General features: G+C 37.8%; 2 protein-coding genes across 2 annotated transcripts in view; one reads left to right on the plus strand and one right to left on the minus strand.

Annotated features, from left to right (window-relative positions):
• Positions 1-21,593, plus strand: part of Sccpdh (saccharopine dehydrogenase (putative)) — a 44,542-nt gene extending 22,949 nt beyond the window's left edge. Inside the window, exons 6-12 of the mRNA XM_046432541.2 lie at positions 2,120-2,250; positions 3,070-3,187; positions 4,205-4,324; positions 4,419-4,475; positions 17,337-17,448; positions 19,763-19,844; positions 20,948-21,593. Coding sequence (XP_046288497.1) covers positions 2,120-2,250; positions 3,070-3,187; positions 4,205-4,324; positions 4,419-4,475; positions 17,337-17,448; positions 19,763-19,844; positions 20,948-21,053 — 726 coding nt within the window. The 3' untranslated portion in view covers positions 21,054-21,593. The remainder of the gene's footprint in view (positions 1-2,119; positions 2,251-3,069; positions 3,188-4,204; positions 4,325-4,418; positions 4,476-17,336; positions 17,449-19,762; positions 19,845-20,947) is intronic.
• A 2,069-nt stretch (positions 21,594-23,662) lies between these two features.
• The window catches only part of LOC124085056 (kinesin-like protein KIF28P), a 63,349-nt gene continuing 60,705 nt past the window's right edge, over positions 23,663-26,306 (minus strand). Inside the window, exon 23 of the mRNA XM_046432540.2 lies at positions 23,663-23,877. Coding sequence (XP_046288496.1) covers positions 23,722-23,877 — 156 coding nt within the window. The 3' untranslated portion in view covers positions 23,663-23,721. The remainder of the gene's footprint in view (positions 23,878-26,306) is intronic.

Below are 26,306 nucleotides of genomic sequence, written 5' to 3' on the forward strand. Positions count from 1 at the left end.
ATCCCATCTATGTATAATACATATCAAAGACATAAATGCATTCTACTGTCATGTATAACTAATTAAAACATAAAAAATTAAATCCCTAAATTAAAAAAAAGTTCTTGAGATCAGTGTACATGTGTGAATCTGTAACAATGAATGCCACTATTATGCATAGTTATAAGACACCAATAAAAATATATGCATAGATAAATAAATAAAAAAGAAAGAAAGTGAAAAAGCCAGCTGTAGAATAGGAGTTACCTGCAACACATGAAGAATCCTGACATCACAATTTTGAACATAGGAAGCTAACTCTAATATATTTTGCATGATTCCATTTCTGTAAAATTTAAAACTGGCAAAACTAATTATACTATTTAGAGATGATTACTTAGGTGGTAAAATTCTAAAGAAAGAGCTGGGTGCAGTGGCACACACGTGTAATCCCAGAAGCTGGGGAAGCTGAAGCAGAAGGATCGCAAGTTCAAAGGCAGCCTCAGCAAAAGCGAGGCACTTAGCAACTCAGTGAGACTCAGTGATATAAAATACAAAATAGGGCTGGGGGTGTGGCTTAGCGGTCGAGTGCCCCTGAGTTCAATCCCTGGTACCAAAAATAAATTCTAAAGAAAGGAATTTTTCTTGATTAGTTAAAGACAACAGAAAGAGGGTCTTCTTGGATGCTGGCTTTACTGTGTTGTTCATGACCTGGATGGTTATGTGCATGTTGGCTTCATAGTTTCATTTACTTGTAAATTTATATAGTATGCACTTTTTCTATATATTTTTTCAATGAAATAAAGTTTAAATTTTTAATTGAATTTAATTTTTACCTTTTTAAAAATTTTTGCTTTTTCATGTCTGATTTGTACAAAATACTTTTAGATTTTTAAAAAATGTTTTCTCCTAGTGTTTGGAAATCTTCATATTTGTAAATAGTTCAAATTGATCAGCCCTAGATTAAGTAGTATAGCAAATCTAACCTTTAAGACTTTTAGTTCTGTGATACTTTTAATAAAACAGAAGAATTCAATCTGTACCAAAATGGAAATTAGACTTGGTATCTCTGCTTTTTCAGTGTCATCAAAGCTAAGAAACTATCTCTGTAATTAAGATTTAATAGCTGGTACGATGGCACACGCCTGTAATCCCAGTGGCTCGGGAGGTTGAGGCAAGAGGATCGAGAGTTCAAAGCCGGCCTCAGCAAAAGCAAGATGTTAAGCCAACTCAGTGAGACCCTGTCTCTTCATAAAATCCAAAACAATAGGGCTGGGGATGTGGCTCAGTGGTTGAGTGCCCCTGAGTTCAATCCCTGGTACCAAAAAAAAAGAATAAATAAAAGAATTAATCTAGAAGAAGGGCCAGCACTTTGACAATACATTCAGAAGATAAATCTTCTCTTGTACTCTCCTTTCTTCCACTCATTTCTCATTGCAGTCAGGGGGAGGGGTTAAGGAAAGCATAGTTATATTGGAAGAGTGAAGGGCACTAAGAACTAAGAGTGTCAGGAAAGAGGTAACAAGGTAAGATCAAGTAACTACAGGATTCTAGATCAAAAATAAACCAAAGAATTGAGGAAATCTCTTAAAATATAAATCACATTAGTGAACTTTAAATTTTTTAAGAAGCTTATTTTTAAAAGACTTCAGTGGGAAGACAGGTATATAGTTTTGGGCTGAAATAAGAGGTGATGGAGGAAGGAGAACTGGGTATAACAGGATGGATAGATGGACAGTATGTTACATACGTTGCATAAATGTACATGTGAATGTATCTTGAAATTTGGAGGAATCAGCAAAGGATAGGGATATGATTAGAGAGGCTACTTTTGAAAGAATAGTTATTTAGCTGAGTACAACTGATAAAATAAAACTAAATTTCTCATTTCCAAGAGCAAGAATACTGATAGGAAGAAAGAGGAAAGGTCTTACGTAAATATTGAATATGGTCAAGCTAATGAGTGTTACTGCTGCTTAGCTGGTCATGAAAATCCAACTAAAGATTATCAAATAAGGAATTGTGTTTTTTACAAAGAGAAATGAAATGTTGTTTGCAACAGTTTTAAGTTACTTGCTTTTTATCTTTCAGTAATTACCCCTTAAGACATGTTTATTTAACTCTTGAAATATTTTATTAGGGATTGTGTATTCATGATGGTACCTGGAAGTCAGCAATTTATGGTTTTGGAGCTCGGAGTAATTTGAGAAAACTAAGAAGTGCATCAAATCTGAAACCTGTCCCACTCATTGGTACAAAATTGAAAAAAAGGTATGTCAATTCAAAATCTATTCTTTATTTGGTTTAAGTATATTGTTTTGGGGTTAACTATTAATAAAGAGTGTTACTAAGGAAAGCTTGGAGATTATTTTGTATTTAAATTCAGGATTATTTTCAAAGATAAAATGTAATTAACACATTATCCTATGCTTAAGTACTTTACATGTAATAGTACTTTTAAAAGTGCATTTTCTGATGCCATCTCACTACCAATATCAAAATTAAATGTCAGTTAAGTTTCATGCAGTCAAATCTTCTTAAAGTGTGATGATCTGAGTGTAAATTAATCAATGTTACTCCTGGCACTTAGATGCACTTATGTGTAAGAATGTTACCAGATATGAGTTTAGGGTTGCACTGTTGAAAATAATGCTTTCTAAATCAATGTCTAGAGAGATGGAGGAGGGAGTTAAAAGGTTAAACCACACTTACCTGTACATGGTATGAAGAAATTCAACACAGTTTCACTTGTTACTTGTTTGGGTGTAGGTATAGAAAATAAGGGAAAACTACAGAAGTAAATTTTAATTAAAAGCCCACCTACTATCTTTATTGTTATTAAGGCCTCAAGTAAAGTTTTTAATTTGTTTATTCAAAAAATTACCCACTGAGGGGCTGGGGTTGTGGCTCAGTGGTAGCGCGCTTGCCTAGCATGTGTGATGCACTCGGTTCAATTCTTAGCACCGCATACAAATAAATAATAAAATAAAGGTCCATCAACAACTAAAAAATATTTTTAAAAAATTACCCGCTGAATTTGTGGTCACTGTAGTTGGAGGAAATGCAAAATATTCATGTTTGTCCTTGCAGGTGGCCTGTTTCTTATTGTAGAGAACTCAACACATATTCCATTCCTTTCTTGGGATCTGATATGTCTGTTGTGAAGCGGACTCAACGTTACTTGTATGAAGTTTTAGAGGAATCACCAGTAAGTAAATATGATTTAATTATTAATAAGAGTATTCTATGTTTGTTGTATTTCCCCTATCTATTCAATGAAGGTTTTTATGTTTATAAAGAAAGAAGAGAGCACTAATTAAAGCATTGTTTCAGCTTCTAGAACTATACAGAATTGCAAGGGTAGAGCATTTTGCATTTTATCTGGGTAATTATAACCATGCCCCATGATTCAAATCTAGCCTATTAAATACTATGTAACATAACGTAACAGCAGCAAATTCACAGAAAATTCTGGTGTCATAAACATGTAACAGTCCCTGCTCAGTGTTTCAGCTGCTAGATCACATTCTACAATGGCTTGTGAAGGTGTCTAGGACCTCCTTCCTTTCCTTACCTTGCTTTTTAATTTGTTTATTCAAAAAATTTGTACTTTTGGTGAGGGAAGTAATGGTTCCCAATGCTGAGACTTGAAGAGAAAACTATATCTCAAGTTAAAAAGTGGAGGTTAAATTTTTCTCATAGGAGTTGTAAGTGGAGTTTCCACTCTGGAATGTTTCATTGCTAAATCTAGATATATTATGGAATATGTGGATTTTTTTGCTCAAGTAGGGGATGCTAATTACCATTTGTAACAATTTCTTTTAAAAATAGGCACTGAAGACTGGGGGTATATCTTAGTGGTAGGTGAGTAAGGATCACTTGCCACTGATTCCTTTACACCACTATTTCACATTTTACCCCCTAGTAGAATTATACCATCACTTGCTGATTCTTTTATTTTTCATTAGTGGCTTTTTTCAAAAATCTACCCAACCCCCAGCATGTATGAGGCACGGGGCTCAATCTCTAGCATCAGAGAAAGAAAAAAAAAAAAAATGTTCCCAGTGTCTGGTTTCTGAACAAGCTTTCAGAACTTAATGCACTGATAAAGTGGAAACTGCTTTGTTCATATTTGTGACTGGAGAGTACTTAAAAAGTAGCTAATATTCTTACAGTACTTGGTCTAAAATGTAGGGGTAACATTCTAACTTTGCTCTCAAACTAGGTTCAATATGCTGCTTATATAACTGTGGGAGGCATCACCTCTGTTATTAAGCTGATGTTTGCAGGACTTTTCTTTTTATTTTTTGTGAGGTTTGGCATTGGAAGGCATCTTCTCATAAAAGTAAGTAAAATTTTATGAAATTAAATCTTTAAAAGTGTTTCTCATGAGTTTTTAAAAAATATCACTGATGGTTTGTTTTTTCTTTTTCCTTTAGTTCCCATGGCTCTTCTCCTTTGGTTATTTTTCCAAACAAGGTCCAACACAAAAACAGGTAAATCTGTCTTTTGTATCCAGGTCTCCAAAATAATATTTTTCTTTATTTTGTTTTGGATCTGAGCATGTAACTCAATGGTAGAGCACTTGCCTAGTGTTTTAGTCAGCTGTTTTGCTGCTGTGACTAAAAAGACCCAATCAGAACAACAGTCGAGGAGGAAAAGTTTATTTAAGGGCTTACAGTTTCAGAGGTTTCAGTCCATAGACAGCTGGCTCCATTCCTCGGGGCTTAAGGTGAGGCAGAGCAATAGGGCAGAAGAGTGTGGCAGAAGTGGCTCACATGATGATCAGAAAGCAAAGAGAGATCTCCACTCTTCAGATAAAAAATATATACCCTATAGCCACACCCCCAATGCCCCACCTTCTCCAGCCACACCCCACCTGCCTTCAGTTATCACTTAATTAATCCCATTGGGTGATTAATTCACTGATTGGGTTTGGCTTTTGTAACCCAATCATTTCTTCTCTGAACTTTCTTGCATTGTCTCACACTTGAGCTTTTGGGGACACTTCACATCCAAGCCATAGCACCTAGCACACATGAAGCTCAAACCCCAGCACCTCAGCAAAAAAAAAAAAAAAAAAAAAAAAGTTGTCATGTTATTTTGTATTTACTTTTTCTCAGTACAGTGATAGCAGACAGCAATATGTAGACTTGGTGGGGGACTTACTGTGTTTCAGATATTCTTTTAAATTCTTTACATAGATCACCTAATCTTATAGTCACCTTGGAAGTAGGTATTATTATTAGGTCCATTTTACATATGAAGAAACTTAAGGCACATAGAGGTTGAGAACCTTGCCCATGGTCCTATCGCTAGTAAATAGCCGGCTGGGATGAGAACCCAGTCAGTTGACTCCAGAATTTGTATTATCCTTCTTCATAGAGCGTTGAAATATTTTTATTCCTCCGTTTTTCTTTTATCTCTTCTTTGCCTTCAGGTTTCCACTTTGTCTTCCCTATACCCTGAATTCCCAAGGCAGATAAAGTGAATTATCATGTGTCCAATATCCTCAACACTACAGCTGCCTGTTTTTTTACCATTAGTGTAACAAATCCCAACCCTGAGTTAGGGTGTGGGTCATTTATCCTTCATCTCCTTTACACAGGGCACTTCTGGGGAGAAATTCCACTACTGAGCAGATGGTCCCCCACAAATTCTCATTTTATCCTCTAGTGAATTCTAAGATCACTTGTCACTTATTCCTTTACTTTTCATTAGTGGCTTTTTTCAAAAATCTACCCAACCCCAAACCTGTTCTCTATCTGTCCGTTATCTTGATTTCTACTTCCCTAAAAGAACTGAGAGCATCTCTTGTGTTCTTGAATTCTGCCCTTAGACCTGTCATCATTGTTCCCATCATCACCTTCTTTACTTTTTCTGGAAAAAGTGTTTTTCTATACACCATGCTCATAACAACATTAGCATTTATTGTGCTGCAGCCACTGGGCTACAGACTCTATATCTTATTTAGTCCTCCAGCAGCCATTGAGGCAGAGGTATTATTCCACGTTTATAGTTGAGGAAATAAACAGAGGGTGTTATTTGTCTAAGTCCACACAGCTAGAATGTAGTGGATCCTAAATTCAAACTAGTCTGAGTCTTAGCCATGACTACTACTTTTGATCAGATTCCCTCCTGACTACATCAGTTGATTGTTCCTTTTCTCTCCTTGAAATTCTACCTCCTGCCTCTCTACAGGTTCTTTCTTCTCATTCTGAAAACATTCCAATGTCTTTTTCACCCTGAGAGAGAGCCCTGGCCTTTCCTTCACCTTTCATTAGTCCCTCTAACATTACCATTGACTTCTTAAAAAATGTTTTTATTGGTGCATTGTAGTTATAATAGTGGGGTTCATTTGACATAATCATACAAGAATGAATATAATTTGCTCCATTTCTGTCCCCAGTACTTCCTCTTTCCTACCTCTCCTCCCTTCTGCTGTACCCCTTCCTCTCCTCTTCTGGTCTTCCTTCTATTTATTTATCATTATGTTCATTGGTGCTTTATAGATATACATAAAGCTGAAATTCACTGTGGTTATTCATATATATATACACATAGCATAATTTGGTCAATTTCATTCTCCCTTTTCCTGTTCTTACTGTCTCCCATCATTGACTTTATATCTGCTAAATGCATTGAGTGCTTGTTAGTCCTTATTTAATGTCGGTTATCTTTGACATACTTAGAATACTTACTTCCTCTGGCTTGTGAGTTAATAGTTCTATTAAGTTTCCTTTCTCTTTCTCCTACTTCATCTCCTTTCTACTCCTTAAATATTGATCATTCCTGGGCTTCATCCTTGGCCCACTTCTCACTTACTCTAAGTGATAGCAGAGCTCTTAACACACACATTCATATTTCCAGATTGACAGAGCCATCTATTTTACTAGGCAGATATCCCATGGGCACTTCAAATTCAACAAGCCCAAATCTGCACTTTCCCCCAAACTGTCTTTTTCCCTATATTTTCCATCTGACACCATCATCTTCCAACCAGAAATATAGGCATTCTAGATTTTAAATTTTAATTTAAAATTTAAATTTTAAATTTTAAATTTTTAATTTTAGATTTTTCTCTAAACCCATCATAATTGACTTGGTTCAGGCCTTTATCTCTCTTTTTCTTTTAATTGTGGTAAAATATACAAAACAAATTTACCATTTTAAATATTTCAAGTGTTCAGTGACATTAAGTACATTTCATATTTTTGTGCAACCATCATTACCATCCAGATATATAACTATTTTTATCTTGTAACACTGAAATATTGTGCTCATTAAATAATATCTCCCATTACCCCACTCCCTAGCCCTGGCAACCACCATTTTACTTGCTGTTGCTATGGATTTGATGACTGTAGATACCTTATATAAATGGAATGACAAAAGTATTTGTCTTTTGTGTCTGGCCTCATTTCACTTAGCTTAATGTCCTCAGGGTTCATCTGTGTTGTAGCATGTGCCAGATCTCCTTCCTTTTTAAGGCTGAATAATATTCCATTTTAGGTATATACCACATTTTGTTGATCTGTTCATCTGTGAGTAGACACTTGGGTTGTTCCAACATTGTGGATCCTGGCTGTTGTGGATCATGCTGCTATGAACATGGGTGTGCAGCGGTCTTTTCAGTGCTATGGTCTACATTCTTCTTTTACATATATATGCAGAAATGGAATTGCTAGATCATATATTAATTCTATTTTTAATTTTTTTAATATTTATTTTTTAGTTGTAGTTGGACACAATACTTTTATTTATTTATTTTTATGTGGTGCTGAGGATTGAACCCAGGGCCTCACACATGCTAGGTGAGCGCTCTACTGCTGAGCCACAACCCCAGCCCTCTGTTTTCAATTTTTTGAGGAACCACTAAACTCTTTTTCATAGTGACTTCCAATAGTATAACAGGGTTCCAATTTCTCCACATCTTCACCAACATTTGCTTTTTTTTTTTTTTTTAAGTTTTTTGGATAATAGCCATTGTAATGGGTGTGAGGTCTTATGGGTGAGGGTCTTATGGTGGTTTTCCTTTGTTTTTCTCTAATGATTAGTGATGTTGACCATATTTTCATGTGTTTATAGACCATTTGTATATCTTCTTTAGAGAAATGTCTCTTCAAGTCCCTTTGCCCATTTTAAAATTATTTCATAGTTGTTTATTTAGTTTTAGGAGTTCTTGGTCTGTTTTGGATCTGAGCCCCTTTTGAGACATTTGGGTTGCAAGTATTTTCTCCTGTTCTGTGAGTTGCATTCTCATTCTTTGGATAGTGCAGGCCTTTATTTCTGGACTGATGTTTCATAGCCTTCTGTAGTTTCTTTCTAATCCATCTTTTCATGACCATCTAATAGGTCTTTCTTTTTTTTTTATATATATTTTTAATTTTTTATTGTGGGTTGTTCAAAACATTACAAATTTCTTGACATATCATATTCCACACTTTGATTCAAGTGGGTTATGAACTCCCACCTTCACCCCATACACAGATTGCAGAATCACATCAGTTACACATCCATTGATTTACATATTGCCATACTAGTGTCTGTTGTGCTCCACTGCCTTTCCCATCCTCCACCCTCCCCCCTCCCCACCTCTCCCCTCCCCTCCCCTCCTCTCTCTCTACCCCCTCCACTGTATAACCCTGAGGCTCTCCTTCCATTACTATGCAATTTCCCTTCTCTCTCCCTTTCCCTCCCACCTCTCATCCCTGTTAAATGTTAATCTTCTTCTCCTGCTCTTCGTCCCTACTCTGATCTTAGTTACTCTCCTTATATCAAAGAATACATTTGGCATTTGTTTTTTAGGGATTGGCTAGCTTCACTTAGCATAATCTGCTCTAATGCCATCCATTTCCCTGTAAATTCTATGATTTTGTCATTTTTTAATGCAGAGTAATACTCCATTGTGTATAAATGCCACATTTTTTTTTATCCATTCGTCTATTGAAGGGCATCTAGGTTGGTTCCACAGTCTTGCTATTGTGAACTGTGCTGCTATGAACATCGATGTAGCAGTGTCCCTGTAGCATGCTCTTTTTAGGTCTTTAGGGAATAGACCAAGAAGGGGAATAGCTGGGTCAAATGGTGGCTCCATTCCCAGCTTTCCAAGAAATCTCCATACTGCTTTCCAAATTGGCTGCACCAATTTGCAGTCCCACCAGCAATGAACAAGTGTACCCTTTTCCCCACATCCTCGCCAGCACTTGTTGTTGTTTGACTTCCTAATGGCTGCCAATCTTACTGGAGTGAGATGGTATCTTAGGGTGGTTTTGATTTGCATTTCTCTGACAGCTAGAGATGGTGAGCATTTTTTCATGTACTTGTTGATTGACTGTATGTCCTCCTCTGAGAAGTGTCTGTTCAGGTCCTTGGCCCATTTGTTGATTGGGTTGTTTGTTCTCTTATTGTCTAATTTTTTGAGTTCTTTGTGTACTCTGGATATTAGGGCTCTATCTGAAGTGTGAGGAGTAAAGATTTGTTCCCAGGGTGTAGGCTCCCTATTTACCTCTCTTATTGTTTCTTTTGCTGAGAAAAAACTTTTTAGTTTGAGTAAGTCCCATTTGTTGATTCTAGTTATTAACTTTTGTGCTATGGGTGTCCTATTGAGGAATTTGGAGCCCGACCCCACCGTATGTAGATCGTAGCCAACTTTTTCTTCTATCAGACGGCGCGTCTCTGATTTGATATCAAGCTCCTTGATCCATTTTGAATTCACTTTTGTGCATGGCGAGAGAAAGGGATTCAGTTTCATTTTGTTGCATATGGATTTCCAGTTTTCCCAGCACCATTTGTTGAAGATGCTATCCTTCCTCCATTGCATGCTTTTAGCCCCTTTATCAAATATAAGATAGTTGTAGTTTTGTGGATTGGTTTCTGTGTCCTCTATTCTGTACCATTGGTCCACCCGCCTGTTTTGGTACCAGTACCATGCTGTTTTTGTTACTATTGCTCTGTAGTATAGTTTGAGGTCTGGTATCGCTATACCGCCTGATTCACACTTCCTGCTTAGAGTTGTTTTTGCTATTCTGGGTCTTTTATTTTTCCATATAAATTTCATAATTGCTTTATCTATTTCTACAAGAAATGCCGTTGGGATTTTGATTGGCATTGCATTAAACCTATGGAGAACTTTTGGTAATATCGCCATTTTGATGATGTTAGTTCTGCCTATCCATGAACAGGGTATATTTTTCCATCTTCTAAGATCTTCTTCTATTTCTCTCTTTAGGGTTCTGTAGTTTTCATTGTATAAGTCTTTCACCTCTTTTGTTAGGTTGATTCCCAAGTATTTTATTTTTTTTGAAGATATTTTGAATGGAGTGGTTGTCCTCACTTCCATTTCAGAGGATTTGTCGCTGATATACAGGAATGCCTTTGATTTATGCGTGTTGATTTTATATCCTGCCACTTTGCTGAATTCATTTATTAGCTCTAATAGTTTCTTTGTAGAGCCTTTTGGGTCTGCTAGGTATAGAATCATATCATCTGCAAATAGTGATAATTTAAGTTCTTCTTTTCCTATTTTGATGCCTTTAATTTCTTTCGTCTAATTGCTCTGGCCAGTGTTTCGAGAACTATGTTGAACAGAAGTGGAGAGAGAGGGCATCCCTGTCTTGTTCCAGATTTTAGAGGGAATGCCTTCAGTTTTTCTCCATTCAGAATGATGCTAGCCTGAGGCTTAGCATAGATTGCTTTTACAATATTGAGGTATGTTCCTGTTATCCCTAGTTTTTCTAGAGTTTTGAACATAAAGGGATGCTGTACTTTGTCGAATGCTTTTTCTGCATCTATCGAGATGATCATTTGGTTCTTATTTTTAAGTCTATTGATGTGGTGAATAACATTTATTGATTTCCATATATTGAACCAGCCTTGCATCCCAGGGATGAATCCTACTTGATCATGGTGTACAATTTTTTTGGTATGTTTTTGTATCCGATTCGCCAGAATTTTATTGAGGATTTTTGCATCTAGGTTCATTAGAGATATTGGTCTGTAGTTTTCTTTCTTTGAAGTGTCTTTGTCTGGTTTAGGTATCAGGGTGATGTTGGCCTCATAGAATGAATTTGGAAGTTCTCCCTCCTTTTCTATTTCCTGAAGTAGCTTGAAAAGTATTGGTATTAGTTCTTCTTTAAAGGTTTTGTAAAATTCTGCTGTATACCCATCCGGTCCTGGGCTTTTCTTAGTTGGTAGTGTTTTTATGGTTTCTTCTATTTCCTCAATTGATATTGGTCTGTTTAGGTTTTCTATATCCTCCTGACTCAATCTGGGCAGATCATATGACTTAAGAAATTTATCTATGCCTTCACTATCTTCTAATTTATTGGAGTATAAGGATTCAAAATAGTTTTTGATTATCTTCTGTATTTCTGAAGTGTCTGTTGTGATATTGCCTTTTTCATCCCGTATGCTAGTAATTTGAGTTCTCTCTCTTCTTCTCTTCGCTAGCATGGCTAAGGGTCTGTCGATTTTGTTTATTTTTTCAAAGAACCAACTTTTAGTTTTGTCAATTTTTTCAATTGTTTCTTTTGTTTCGATTTCATTAATTTCAGCTCTGATTTTAATTATTTCTTGCCTTCTACTTCTTTTGCTGTTGTTTTGCTCTTCTTTTTCAAGGATTTTGAGATGCAGTATGAGATCATTTATTTGTTGGTTTTTTCTTTTTTTAAGGAATGAACTCCAAGCAATGAATTTTCCTCTTAAAACTGCTTTCAGTGTGTCCCATAGATTCCGATATGTTGTGTCTGTGTTTTCATTTATCTCTAAGAATTTTTTAATTTCCTCCTTGATGTCTTCTATAACCCATTGATCATTCAGTAACCTATTGTTCATTCTCCAAGTGATGTATGCTTTTTCCTTCCTTCTTTTATCGTTGATTTTCAGTTTCATTCCATTATGATCAGATAAGATGCATGGTATTATCTCTACTCCTTTATATTGTCTAAGAGTTGTCCTGTGACATAATATATGATCTATTTTTGAGAAGGATCCATGTGCTGCTGATAAAAAAGTGTAACTGCTTGATGTTGGGTGGTATACTCTATATATGTCAATTAGGTCTAGGTTATTAATAGTGTTATTGAGTTCTATAGTTTCCTTATTCAACTTTTGTTTGGAAGATCTGTCCAGTGGCGAGAGAGGTGTGTTGAAGTCTCCCATGATAATGGTATGGTGGTCTATTAGACTCTTGAACTTGAGAAGAGTTTGTTTGACGAACATAGCTGCACCATTGTTTGGGGCATAAATATTTATGATTGTTATGTCTTGTTGGTATATGGTTCCCTTAAGCACTATGTAGTGTTCCTCTTTATCCCTTTTGATTAACTTTGGCTTGAAATCTATTTTATTTGATATGAGTATGGACACTCCTGCTTGTTTCCGAAGTCCATATGAGTGATATGATTTTTCCCAACCTTTCACCTTCAGCCTATGTATATCTTTTCCTATCAAATGCGTCTCCTGTAGGCAGCATATTGTTGGGTCTTGTTTTGTGATCCATTCTACTAGCCTGTGTCTCTTAATTGGTGAGTTTAAGCCATTAACATTTAGGGTTATTATTGAGATATGGGTTGTTCTTCCAGCCACATTTGTTTATTTATGTTACTAAACATGGTTTGTTTTCCTCTTTGATTATTTCCCCCCCTTTACTGTCCTACCTCCCACTGTTGGTTTTTATTGTTATTTTCCATTTCCTCTTCCTGTAATGCTTTGGCGAGGATGTTTTGAAGAGATGGTTTTCTAGCTGCGAATTCTTTAAACTTTTGTTTATCGTGGAAGGTTTTAATTTCATCTTCCATCCTGAAGCTTAATTTCGCTGGATACACAATTCTTGGTTGGAACCCATTTTCTTTCAGTGTTTGAAATATGTTATTCCAGGATCTTCTAGCTTTCAGAGTCTGTGTTGAAAGATCAGCTGTTATCCTGATTGGCTTACCCCTAAATGTAATCTGCTTCCTTTCTCTTGTAGCTTTTAAAATTCTCTCCTTATTCTGTATGTTGGGCATCTTCATTATAATGTGTCTAGGTGTGGATCTCTTATGATTTTGCACATTCGGCGTCCTGTAGGCTTCTAGGATTTGGGATTCTGTCTCATTCTTCAAGTCTGGGAAGTTTTCTCGTATTATTTCATTGAATAGACTGCTCATTCCTTTGGTTTGGAGCTCTGTACCTTCCTGTATCCCAATGACTCTTAAGTTTGGTCTCTTGATGTTATCCCATATTTCTTGGATGTTCTGCTCATGGTTTCTTAACAGTCTTGCTGAGCTGTCTATGTTCTTTTCCAGTTGAAATACTTTGCCTTCATTGTCTGATGTTCTATCTTCTAAGTGTTCTACTCTGCTGGTAGTATTCTCCATTGAGTTTTTAAGTTGGTTTATTGCTTCCTGCATTTCTAGGATTTCTGTTTGTTTGTTTTTTATAACCTCTATCTCCCTGTATAGTTGATCCTTTGCTTCCTGGATTTGTTTGCGTAATTCATTGTCGAGGTGATCTTTCATTGTCTGATTTTGCTGTTTAATGTCTTCCTTGATACTCCAGATCATCTGAAGCATGTATATCCTGAATTCTTTATCTGACATTCCATCTGCTGCAGCTGTTACCTCTTCTAAAGTTGCGTTGACCTGCATTGCTTGTGGTCCTTTCTTTCCTTGTCTTTTCATACTGCTTGCGTATCTTTCCTGCAGGTGCGGGCGGCGGCTCTGCTCTCTCCTTATTCCAATTGGGGTGTCGTGGCTACCATGCCGGCAGGTCACTGGGCCTGTCCCGCTGGTCGGTCGCAGATCTGCCCACCTTTTGGGCACAGGTGGAGGCTCTGCTCTGCCCCTACTCCAATTGGGGTGTCGTGACTACCCCGCCTGCAGGACGCTGGGCCTGTTCCTGGCACGGGCGGCGACTCTGCTCTGCCCCTACTCCAATTAGGGTGGTGTGTGTACCACGCCGGCAGGCTCTTGGGCCTGATCTGCCGGTCTGTTGCAGGTCTGCCTACCTTGGAGGCGCGGGCGGCGGATCTGCCCTGCCCCTCCTACCACGCCTGCGGACCCCTGGGCCTGATCTGCAGGTTGGTCACAGGTCTGCTCACCCTACGGGCATGGGTGGCGGTTCCGCTCCGCCCCCACTCCAATTGGGGTCACGTGACCACCACACCGGCAGGGCCTGATCCGGGCGTGGGAGAAGGATCTGCTCTGCCCCTACTCAAGTTGGGGTGACGTGTGTACCACACTGGCAGGCCACTGGGCCTGACCCGCCAGGCTGTCACAGGTCTGTTTACCTTGCAAGCGCGAACGGCGGCTCTGCCCTGCCCCTCCTACCACGCCCGTGTACCACTGGGTCGCGGGTCTGCCCACCTTTTGGGTGCGGGTGGTGGCTCCGCTCCGCCCCCTCTCCAATTGGGGTCACGCGGTCACCTTGCTGGCGAGCCGCTGGGCCTGCTCCGGGCGCTGGCGGCGGCCCGTCTCCTCTCCTCTGGCTCGACGACAAATTGAGGAGACTCGGGTGTCTGTGCCTCACCCCCCCTACCAGGAGACCAACTGTTTATGTTGCCGCTGGTATTGGTGAAGTTCTCTCCTCCGCCGCTTTCTGATGACATCAGATCTCTGCCATGTTGGTATCCTATGCGAATGGCAGCATTTCGTTCCCCTTGCCGGGCAACCAAAGCAACGGGTGAGTCCTGACCGGCCCTCAGCAGGACCCGGACCGAGAAGCAGTTTCCGCGGGCTCCTAGCCCCGGGCCAGGGAAGTTCCGGGAGCCGGAACTCGGCCGCTCGTGCTCGGTGTAAGCTCCTATAAGTGTAGGCTCCAAGAAGCAGTCCCCGCGGGCTCAGTTCCGGGAGCCGGAATTCGGCCGCTTAGTGCTTGGTGTATGCTCTGATAGGAGCAGGGTCCAAGAAGCAGCCTCCGCAGGCTCCGCAGCCCTGGGCCAGGGCGGTTCCGGGACGGTTCCGGGAGCCGGAACTCAGCCGCCCCGCGCTCGGTGTTCGCTCCGATAAGATCAGGTTCTAAGAAGCACCCAGGCACTGAACCCTAGCAATCTGTCTGCAAGCCGCAGGCGAATTGCAGCCTGAAATTACCTGTTCTATGGCTGAATGAGCTGCAGTCAGTCGAAAACAGGTATGGTGACGTCAGCTTTCCAACATGGTGGCTGCTGGCCTCCTCTGTGGTCTGACTGGTGTGGAGAACCGAAATGGACCGCTTCCTTCCCCCGTCTCGAACCCAGAATTCAGCCCTGAGTACGGTGCTTGCACGGCTGGCAGAAACTGCAGCGCTGTATCCCTGCGTCGCTATCTCCTCGTTTCCCAGCGCGCGCTGCAGACTCTAGCCGCGGGGCGATTTGCTGAATAAGCAGTGTTACCCTCCGTGCGACAAACCTCTCGCGTTTGAGTCCCCGTAGCCGATCCTCGTGCGATGGAAATCCTTCCTTCAGGTTCCGGAGCACCCCACTATTGCTGGAAATTCCTAACAAGATATCCTTTAGCCATCCTGACTTGTCATACTCCCACACAGTGAAGCAGCACACGGGGGCAATGCACTCCCCTCGCCGCCATCTTCCTTCTCCTCTAATAGGTCTTTCTAAGACAGAAAATCTGACTCTGTTATTTTGTTTCTTGTTATTGTCTTAAAAAAAAAAACAAAAACCAAGAAACAAAAAGACTTCCCTAACTACCTTTGCAGTGATTCTTTACTGGGATTCTATTTGTCAGAATCACTCAAGGATGTTGTGGGATTTTTTTTCCCCAAAAATACATATGCCCTGATTCACGTTCTGATTTAGTAGAGCTAGACTGTGGCCTGAAAATATAAAGCAGTGGTTCCCGACTCTGGGAAAGACAAAAATGATGATCAGAGATTCTGGTTCATGGTCTGGAATGTAGTCTGGGCACTGGAGTTTTTAAAAGCTTCCCAGTGATGCTAATGTGCTGCCAAGGTTGAGAATCACTGCTGTAGAGGTATGCTCCTGGTCAGGTTGAATAATTTTGATACATACCCCTAGAGCATGACTGATAGGAATTCCATCTCCAGAGGTGTGAGGCCACCCTAGACACATTATGATCTAGTTCTAGATGGCAGATCAGTTTTATTTTTTTATCCATCTCTGATTAATTGGAGTACTAGCTCAAAGACTATGTTGAAAATTGTTCTAAAGCTGAATGTGTGCCTAGCCTGTAAGAGGGTTATGATCACAGCACTATGCCATAGCAGGGGAGGGGACAAGTGTGCATTGTATATCTGACCTTGTCTGTACCTCTTGAATTGTAGATTCTAGATATACCATGCTACTACATCCCTTCTTGTCTTTAAATAATGGTTGCTCCATTCTGGAATGTACCTTACTTTTTTGTTTAATAAACTTCTATTAAAATATGTGTGTGCATACATTTTAAAACTCTGCCCTCAGCCACAGGAGATTTAATAATGCCCTGCTTTGAGCTTTTCCTTCATTTATTAGTTCATGTCTCATATTGTTATTATTTTTTTTTTAGAGAGAGAGAGAATTTTTAACATTTATTTTTTAGTTTTCAGTAGGGACACAACATCTTTGTTTGTATGTGGTGCTGAGGATCGAACCTGGGCTGCACACATGCCAGGCGAGCGCGCTACTACCTGAGCCACATCTCTAGCCCCATCATATTGTTATTAAATTTGCTTAAGTGCTGGGGTTGTGGCTCAGTGGTAGAGCATTTGCTTGGCATATGTGAGCACTGGGTTTGATTCTCAGACCACATATAAATAAACAAATAAATAAACAAATAAAGGTCCGTTGACAACTAAAAAACATATATTTTAAAAATTTGCTTATCTATCTCTTTCCTCAATGAATTGTAAATTCCAGGAAAGAAATAGTTTATTTATATCATAGGGCCTAATATATATATATAGTATCTGACCTTTAATTGATGTTTAATAAAAATCATTTTGATGGGCTGCATTCTTTGATACCCTATTTCTAAATTTAGTGATTATAAAAAATGATAGGATAAATGCTCTAAATTTAATTTTTTGAATTTAATTTTTATATCTGCGAGTGATGTAATTGTATGTCTGTTCCCCAGGCCTCTTCTAGCTTTTCCTCTTAAACTGCCTATATTGATGGTGCACTCATTCTTTAAGCTACAACCTAAGCATCATCTTCATCTCATCCCTATTACTCATCATCTCTCCCACCCCACTTCACACCAGTCACCAAAACTTATAACTTCAAAGAATTCACGTTTGCCCATGCTTAAATGATGACAAGATGTTGTGGTAGACAAAATATTGGTTTTTTTTATCTATTTATCACCTGAAGTAGAAATAAGTTTTATTGTGTTCCAGAAGGAAATGACATATTTATTAAATGAACCTTTTGCTTTCTCTTACAGATGGATGGCTCATCATTTACATTGACATTCTTTGGTCAAGGATACAAACAAGGCCTTTCTACTGATAAGCTCAAACCAAATATCAGAATTTGTACTCAGGTGAAAGGACCAGGTATTTCACATATGACTTAAGAATGCTTGGGAGTTTTACATTGTGATATAATCTATAAAGTGATATGTCATTACAATCTATCCTTTCTTTCTTAATTTTCTTTTTGGGTACTGAGGATTGAACTCAGGGGCCCTCAACCACTGACCCACATCCCTGGCCCTATTTTCTGTTTTATCTAGAGACAGGGTCTCACTGAGTTGCTTAGCACCTCACCTTTGCTGAGGCTGGCTTTGAACTTGCGATCCTCCTGCTTCAGCCTCCCAAGCACTGGGATTATAGGCACCACCACACCCAGCTTATCTTTTCTTTATTTAGAGCTTAGTTGTTTGCACAAAATATTTAAGTAATTTAAAATTATTCTGTCAATGGAAGGATTGAAATTATTAGTATAAGCCAATTTTATTAGTGCATCCTTCCCTCTGTTTTTTTTCTCATTAACCATTTAATAATTCAGAATAGCAGATTTAAATTAGTAACAAGAAAAGGTGCTACTTCATTTTTTACATGTTTTAACCTCATGCTTAAGCAGTCTAACATGAGCCAAATCTGTGATCCCAGGTGTTTGGGGAGTCTTTGAACACCCAGATATTGTCTGGAAAACATGTGCATTTTTCAAAGGAGGGTTAGGATCTATTTCTCCCCAAAAAACTTTTACTATAAATTTTAGAGTACTATACAGAGATGTCCTACTTATGAATTATAAGTTTAATAGGGATAATTTGTAATTACCGTGGTCCCTGATGGATCACAGGGGATTTTAATTAAGCCAGACATCAATGTGTTTGTATTTTACCCCCTTTTCAAATTCCCACCTGGCTTTAAAGTTAGCTGTGTTTTTATTTTTTGACAGAAATGTAAATACTAATGTCCCACTTGCTTGTAGACTTTTTTTAAAGTAATATAGGTGTAGCCAGTTGTTTTTCCTTAAGATATTGAGAGGGTTTTTTTGTTTTGTTTTTGTTAGTGAAGTATGTGAATGCAGATGGGTATCAGTTTGATATATTAATAGAGTGAATAAAAAACCACCGAGCGGGGCTGGGGTTGTATCTCAGTGGTAGAGCACTTGCCTAGAGTGCGTGAGGCACTGGGTTCAATCCTCAGCACTATATAAAAATAAAATAAAGGTTATTGTGTCTACCTACAACTAAAAACAAATATTAAAACAACAACAACAACCTAGGATCATGATTTCAATGATTATCAAGAAGCAGTATATTGTAATGGACAAGAGTGAACTAGCTGCCTGGGTGTGTTTCTGGCTTAGCCATTGCCTAACTTTGTGAGTTTGGAAAAGGTTAAGTGACCAAGCCTCAATTTCTTAATCTGTAAAATGGGGATAAAAATAGTACTAATCCCAGTGGTAGAGCATTTGCCTGGCATGGGTGAGGCCTTGGGTTTAATCCCCAGCATCACACACACACAAACAAACAAAAATAGTATCACTGTTGTGAAAATTGAGTTTAGTAGATTTAAAGCAATTAATACATATACTTTGTAACATTTAATATGTTTAATAAAATAGATTGAGCCTGTAATCCCAGTTACTCAGGAGGCTGAGGCAGGAGGGTTACAAATTTGAGGCCAGTCTCAACAACTGAGTAAGACCTTGTCTCAAAATGTTAAAAATTGAAGGATAGGGCTGGGGTTGTGGCTCAGCGGTAGAGCACTCGTCTAGCACGTGGGAGGCCCTGGGTTCGATCCTCAGCACCACATTAAAATAAAGGTATTGTGTCTAACTAAAACAAACAAACAAAAAATTGAAGGGTAGATAATATAGCTCAGTGGTAGAGTACTCCTGGGTTCAATCCCCAAAACTGCCAAAATATAAAAAATAAATACAGGTTGAAATTTCCTAACCTGAAAATCTGAAATTTTAAATGATACAAAATTCATAACTTTTTGAGTACTAGCATGACACCAGAAGTGGAAAATTCCACACCTGACTTCATGTGATGGGTTGTGATCAAAATGCAGGTGTGCTAAAAATGTTGTTTAAAATTACCTTCAGGTTATATTTATATTTTGTGGTTGTACATGGTCCCGTCTCCAAGATAGCTCATTATGTATAAGCAAATATTCTAAAATCTGAAAAACTATAAAATCTAAAACACAAAAGTCCCAAGCATTTTGAATAAGGGATCCCCAACCTGTACAGTAAAAGTTGTTATTTTTGTTATAAGTGTTTAGAGTATCTTTTCAAAAAAAAATCTGTATACCTAGAGAGAGACAGAAAATCTACCATTTGATATTTGGGTGTTGTTTAATGCAGACTTCATGAACACTTTTTTTCCCCTTTGATCAACCTTTTCTGCAGAGGCTGGCTATGTGACTACCCCCATAGCCATGGTTCAGGCAGCCATGACTCTTCTAAACGATGTCTCTGATCTTCCTAAGGCGTAAGTTTGGTTTTCTTCTAGTTAGAAGATATCTTTTTAATATGTGTTATATTTTAAGTCATTTTGTGCTTCGATTTTCAGGCTTTGGATCTACACATAAGCATTTACAGTTCCTTTGATCCAAAGATATAGGTTAATTAAAGTAAAAGGACAGTTTCTTACCAGTCTTGGGAATAACTGCAGAGGTAAATGAGAGGAGATTGAAAAGTGTGAGAGCCATGTAAGTTGGCTTTGGTTTCTTATAAAAATAGCTCAAATCCAGAGTTAGCCACTCAGAAAAGGTCCCTCTTGTTAAATAGTGTAAATAGGAACTTCTCATCAGTGTTGAGCAATACCCAGCTGGTAGGCTGCAGGAGCCCTGACTGATGCCAGGTGTGTGAATTGAGTCATGGATCCTGGCTGATGGTTATCAAATGTACTGTCTTACTGGAGCATTTAACTTTTATCTTCAATTAGGCTAACTTTACAAATGAACATAGACCTGCAGCTAAGAGGTAAATCAGGTATAACCTAAAACAATATTAAATTATTAGGTTTGATTTTTATTATATGTATTGTATATAGTATATTACTTAATATTATACATATATTATATATATTGTATATAGTAAAACTTAATTTTTTCAAATACTGTGTTACCTTTGAAAATATGTGGTACTTTGTAAATGTTAGCCATTATATTTAAAGAAACTTCTTCTTTATCTAGTTTAAGTTCTGTTTATGTTTTAATAATAATTGACTATTTAAATTTATTCCATTGAGATCTGTATTTAATCCTCTTGGGTCTGAAGACATCTTTATAAATAGCAGCAGTTACTCAGGTTGATAAAGCTTTACCATACGCTCCATGAGCACACAGGTAGCATTAAAACAGTGAACAGGAACTGAACCTGTCTCCACAGGATTGTCTATGGCACTAGTTTCTCTTGAATAACAGCTATTTGCTGAGTCTGCTGATTTTAGGAATGAAATCAAAAGTAGCCAGGATAGAATGGAGAATGCTCAGTTTTTAGGAGTTGTGTAATAGTTGGCTACCTAGACCTACAGAGCAGAGGGCTGGAAAGCAGCTGTGTGCACTGTTTTCTCTTGTTATTGTTTTACAGGGGCGGTGTCTTCACACCTGGAGCAGCTTTCTCCAAAACAAAATTGATTGACAGACTCGGCCAACATGGTATTGAATTTAGTGTCATTAGCAGCTCTGAAGTCTAAACATTTGAAGAATTAGCTGAAGTCATAAAATGCATGATTAACAACTTCTGTATTTGATATTTGAAATTCTTCTATAAACCTATCTGACTGTATATGGAAAAGATTGTCAAATCTAAATACCTACACATTAAAGGCAGGAAATTGTACTAGCTTACTCTAACTTTCAAATCTCAGCTGATTTATGATTTTCTTGCTTGTGAAAGAAAACTAATATTTGACTGACTTTTTCATTGAAATGTTCTTGGTAAATTTTATGAATGTGCTGGCAGGTCAGATGGTGGAGGAAGTGTCCTTGTCTGTGTTGCTAACTGCATTCCTAGTGAGGATTGCTGGGGCTGGCTTTCAGCCAGGGCAGTAACTGCTGCCTTGCTTGCTATGGTGTTGAATGGAATCTCACCCTCCAGTGAGTTTCTCTGCATATTGTGTGAGATTTTGCTAAATTAAACTGCACTTTTTTTCTATTTTAGCATAGTTTTTCACCCATCTACACTGATTTTGGACTGTTTACCTAAGTTGAATAATAAAGGATTTTCAATTGAATGATGTTTTTTTTCATTTGGACCTGCCAGTTTATTTGTGTAGTAATAACTATGTGCTACTTAACATGGCCTGACTTGTTTACTGCCAATAATTGAGTTTTTCATTCTTTCCCTTGGTCTATACTTGTGATTAGTTTTAAGAATACAATTTGTAAGTTTCTACTGATCTTCACTATTTAAATAGAACTTTCCTCTAATTTTCTTTTTGTATGTTAACTAGGTTTTGCATTGAAGCCCTAAAATAAAGCAAAGAATTTTTCTTTTTATAATAATCTCATAAGGGAAGGGAAAGTACTAGGGAATGAGATTGATCAAATTATGTTATGTGCATATGTAACCAGGTATAATGAATTCCACTATTATATGTAATTATAATGCACCAATAAAAAAGACAGTAAAAAATAATAATCATATAATAAACACATACATAGTTCATGTTGTTTATTATGTAATGGAGACAGCCACCCCTTTATGGAATTTCTACTTTTAATTAAGAAGCATAACATATATAGAAATATTATTCATGTTAGGAGACCCTTCTGTGCTGTCTTTACAAAAGAAGAGAGGATGTATAACTTGAAAAGGGAGATTCTTTTATTTTTAAGTTTTATTTAAAATTTTTATTTTGTTTTTAATTGACAATTATGTATATTTATGGGGTACATGATATACACTGAAATCATCAAATCAGTAATTAGCATATCCATCAGCTGAAATAGTTATCATTTCTTTGTGGTGAGAACATTTGAAGACCTCTCTTTTAGCTATTTTGAAACACACATTACTATTAACTATAGTTGGTTTGTTGTGGGATAGAACAGTCAGACTTAATTCTTCTAACAAACTTTGTACCCATTGACCAATGTCTGTCCCCCTTTCTCTACCCACATTTTCCCCTAAGCCTTTGGTAGCTACCATATTACTCTACTTCTATCATTTCTGGGGTTTTTTTTAGATTCTGCCTAAGAGATCATATTTTATCTGTTTATGTCTGGCTAATTCCACTTAACATAATATCCTAGGTTCATCCATGTTGTCACAAATGACAGAATTTCCCATTTCTTTAAGGGCGAATAGTATTCCATTGTATATCTGTGATACATTTTAAAACTCCATCAGTAGGTAGATGAACATTTCAGTTCTTTCCATATTCTTACTATAATGAATGATGCTGCATTAAACATGGGCATGCGGGGCTGGGGTTGTGGCTCAGCGGTAGAGTGCCCGCCTAGCATGTGCGAGGCACTGTGTTTGATCCTCAGCACCACATAAAAATAAATAAATAAATAGAATTAAGGTATTGTGTCCAACTACAACTAAAAAAATATTAAAAAAGGAAAAAAAAAAACAAAAACATGGGCATGCAGATAGCTAGCTCTTCAACACACTGACTTCAGTTCTTTGGGATACATAGCCAGTAGTGGAATTGATGGATCATATGGTAATTCTCTTTTTTAGTTTTCTGAGGAAATTCCATACTGTTTTCAAAAATGGGTATACCAATTTACATTCCCACCAAGAAAAGGAGACAAATTCTTGGCAGTAGGACTGTCTACCCTAACTCACAGAATTATTTTGAGAATTAAATGAGCTAACAGATGTTTAGTACTTAGATTAGTGCCTGGCAAATGGTAAGCACTATTCAGTCTCACCATCCTCATTACTATTGTTATTAGGAGTTTCCATTACCTCAGAATGGTAACTGGTAAGTATCACCATTCACCTCAGGTATCTCCCATTTCACCTCCTTTCTGCATATGAGTTTGTTTTTACATTATTTAAATTCCAGTTGCTGAGTATGGTGGGGCATGCCTATATTTTCAGCATCTCGGAAGGCTGAGACAGGAAGATCACAAGTTCAAAGGCAGCCTCAGCAACTTAAAGAGGCCTTAAGTAACTTAGATCCTTTCTCAAAATAAAAAATTAAAAGGAGTAAGGATATGGCCCTGTAGTTAAGTGCCCCTGGGTTCAATCCCAAGTACTAAAAAACGTCTGATTGAAAGAAGTCTTTCTTTAAAATGGTAGAGTAAGTTAAGTGGGAAACACACAGGTTAGCTTAAGCCCATTAGCTACACAAATGATCTTTACCACTAAAGTTTAAATTTTTGCAGTTTTCAGTTGTTGTATCCTCACTGTTTAGTATATAATAAGTATTCTCTCTTCTTTTTCACTATAAGAGAAATGTCATTTTTCAGTTTCCATAAGCTGGATTCAAGCAGATCCCCCAGATCCTTTAACATCTGTGATTGTTGGTATACAAATGGTCGAAGCATTTGATCATCTTCCTAAAGAATAAGTGAAAGGAAAAAAAATGATAGTAGACTTCATATCATTAGAATAAAAAAATGTATGCATCTCATTGGGGTGCCCAGCAGTTTCTCCCTTTGGCCCGGAAAACTGCATTTTCAAGTGGCTTCCAGAGGCAGTAAGTTACTGGGAGCAACTGATTTGGAGAAGACTACCTGAATGGCCCTGTAGTTACTGCCAATAGGGAAAACTGATGAGACAATCCCAACATTTCAGATTGGAATGCTATATATTAATACTATGGAAGTTCTGAGGTTTTACAAAGGAAGTCATGGGCATGAGGGGTTCTCCCACTTGTAGGGATTTGCTGATGTATCCCCCATTCCATAGAAGCAGGTACTACTGAAATGGGTTTCCAGATTGGCTGTGAGCTAAAGTACCAGTGATGGAGGAGATGGGATTGGGACTTACTGAGCATAGAAATGCACGGGGCAGTCTGTAATACAGCATTTTCTCTTACTTTTTATTTTACTGATTAGTGAAATACCTGTTCAGATTTGCCCATTTTTCCCAATGAGTATTCCGTGTTGTCTTTGTCTTATTTTAAAAGTAATTTTTTAAATATTCTGAATACTAATGCTTGATAAATATGGCTTAGCCAGCATGGTGGCACAGGCCTGTAATCCCAGCAACTTGGGAGACCGAAACAGGAGTATTACAAGTTTAAATCCAGCCTCAGCAACTTAGTGAACCCCTCAGCAACTCATTTTGAGACTGACCTAAAATAAAATTTAAAAGGGCGAGGGGATGTAGCTCAGTGGTAAAGCATCCCTGGGTTTAATCCCTAATAAATAAATAAACAAGGATTGATACTTAAGAAATTTGGATTATGAAGCATTTCAGATTTTGACTTTTCAGATTCAGGGTGCTCAATTGGTAAAAACTATACAAATATTCCAAAATTCAAATTGTAATACAAGTTGTTTTTCTCAGGCTGAGGCTTACTTTTAAATTTGTGAATGACATCTTTCATCTAACCAGTTTTTCTTTATTTTTTTATTGGGAGGTTTGCAGACAAAAGAGGACCCAAAATGTGTGCGCACATCGAGTTACAGTGAGCACACCTCGAGCAAGGGCCTGCTTTAGTCCTCTCACACTTACTTCCCTTCCCTCAGAAACAATCCATAGCCTGATCTTTGTGATAATCGTTTATGATTTTCTTGCCTTTCTGAACACTTCCACCATGTAGAATGCATCCCTAAACAGTATGTTTTACTTGTCTTTAGACATTTATGGAATCATGCTGGATGTCATCTTTTGTGACTTAAAGGTATCCATCACTTATTGGTGGTTGATATTCATCCTTGTTGTATGTGGCTATGATTTATTTTCACAGCAAATTTTCTGCAGAATAGATAGTTCCATAATTTTCCCATTTTCTGTGAGTATACAGTAGGGATGGGTCTGGTTTGGTACTATTACGGAAGATGCTGTTAAGAGGAGCCAGTACACGTATGCAAGGTTTCCTGTAACATTTCACAGCTGAGCCCTTGTCTGAACCACAGAACAGAAAATCATTTGAGTAACTCTCAATTCTTTCAAGAAGGGTATATAACTGGTGCCTCTTTAGATGGACAAGAATTAATTTCTTACATCTATCAAATGACTTACTGCAGTAGGTTCTCAAGGCAGAATCACTAGGGCAGGGGTGTTCAAACATCATTAAGCCTACTCTCAGAGATTCTGATTCAGTAGGTCTGGGGTAGCTACCGGAATCTGCATTTTTTTAAAAAAATTTGTTTATGTATATATATTTTTTAGTTGTAGTTGGACACAATATCTTTATTTATTTTTATGTGGTGCTGAGGATCGAACCTAGTGCCTCACACATGCAAGGCAGGCGCTCTACCACTGAGCTACAGTTCCATCCCTGGAATCTGCATTTTTAACAAGATTCCAGGTGATCCTGAAGCTGCTAATTAGGGGACCACACTCAGAATCTCTGCCTGAAAGAATTAGGGCTTACTTCTCTACAGATCCATTTTCTTTCATAGAAAAAGGAAGAGTTGAATTACAGGTTTCTTGGGCCTAGTATCTTCAACTTAATTAGTTAGGTAAATGCCAAGTAATTTTTAAGTGATTGTACACCTCCAGCCATGCCCAATTTTCTATTGTTTCATATCTGCACCGAATCTTGATGTGAGAATATTTAACTTTTGCTCTTATGGATAGTTTATAATGGTTATCAATTAGTATTTCCCAATCTATTAATGAGCATAAGTACTTTTTTAAAAAAAATTATAGTGTAGATGGACAGCATGCCTTTATTTGTTTAGTTTTTTATGAGGTGTTAAGGATCAAACCCAGTGCCTCACACATGCTAGGCAAGCGCTCTGCCACTGAGCTATAGCCCCAGCCCAGCATAAGTACTTTTTTATATATTCATTAATGTTTGATTTCCTTAATT

This window comes from Marmota monax, unplaced genomic scaffold (assembly GCF_021218885.2).
Source record: "Marmota monax isolate L192 unplaced genomic scaffold, Marmota_monax_Labrador192_F-V1.1 WCK01_AAM20220418_F8-fsc00090, whole genome shotgun sequence".
In the NCBI taxonomy this organism is placed as follows: Eukaryota; Metazoa; Chordata; class Mammalia; order Rodentia; family Sciuridae; genus Marmota; species Marmota monax.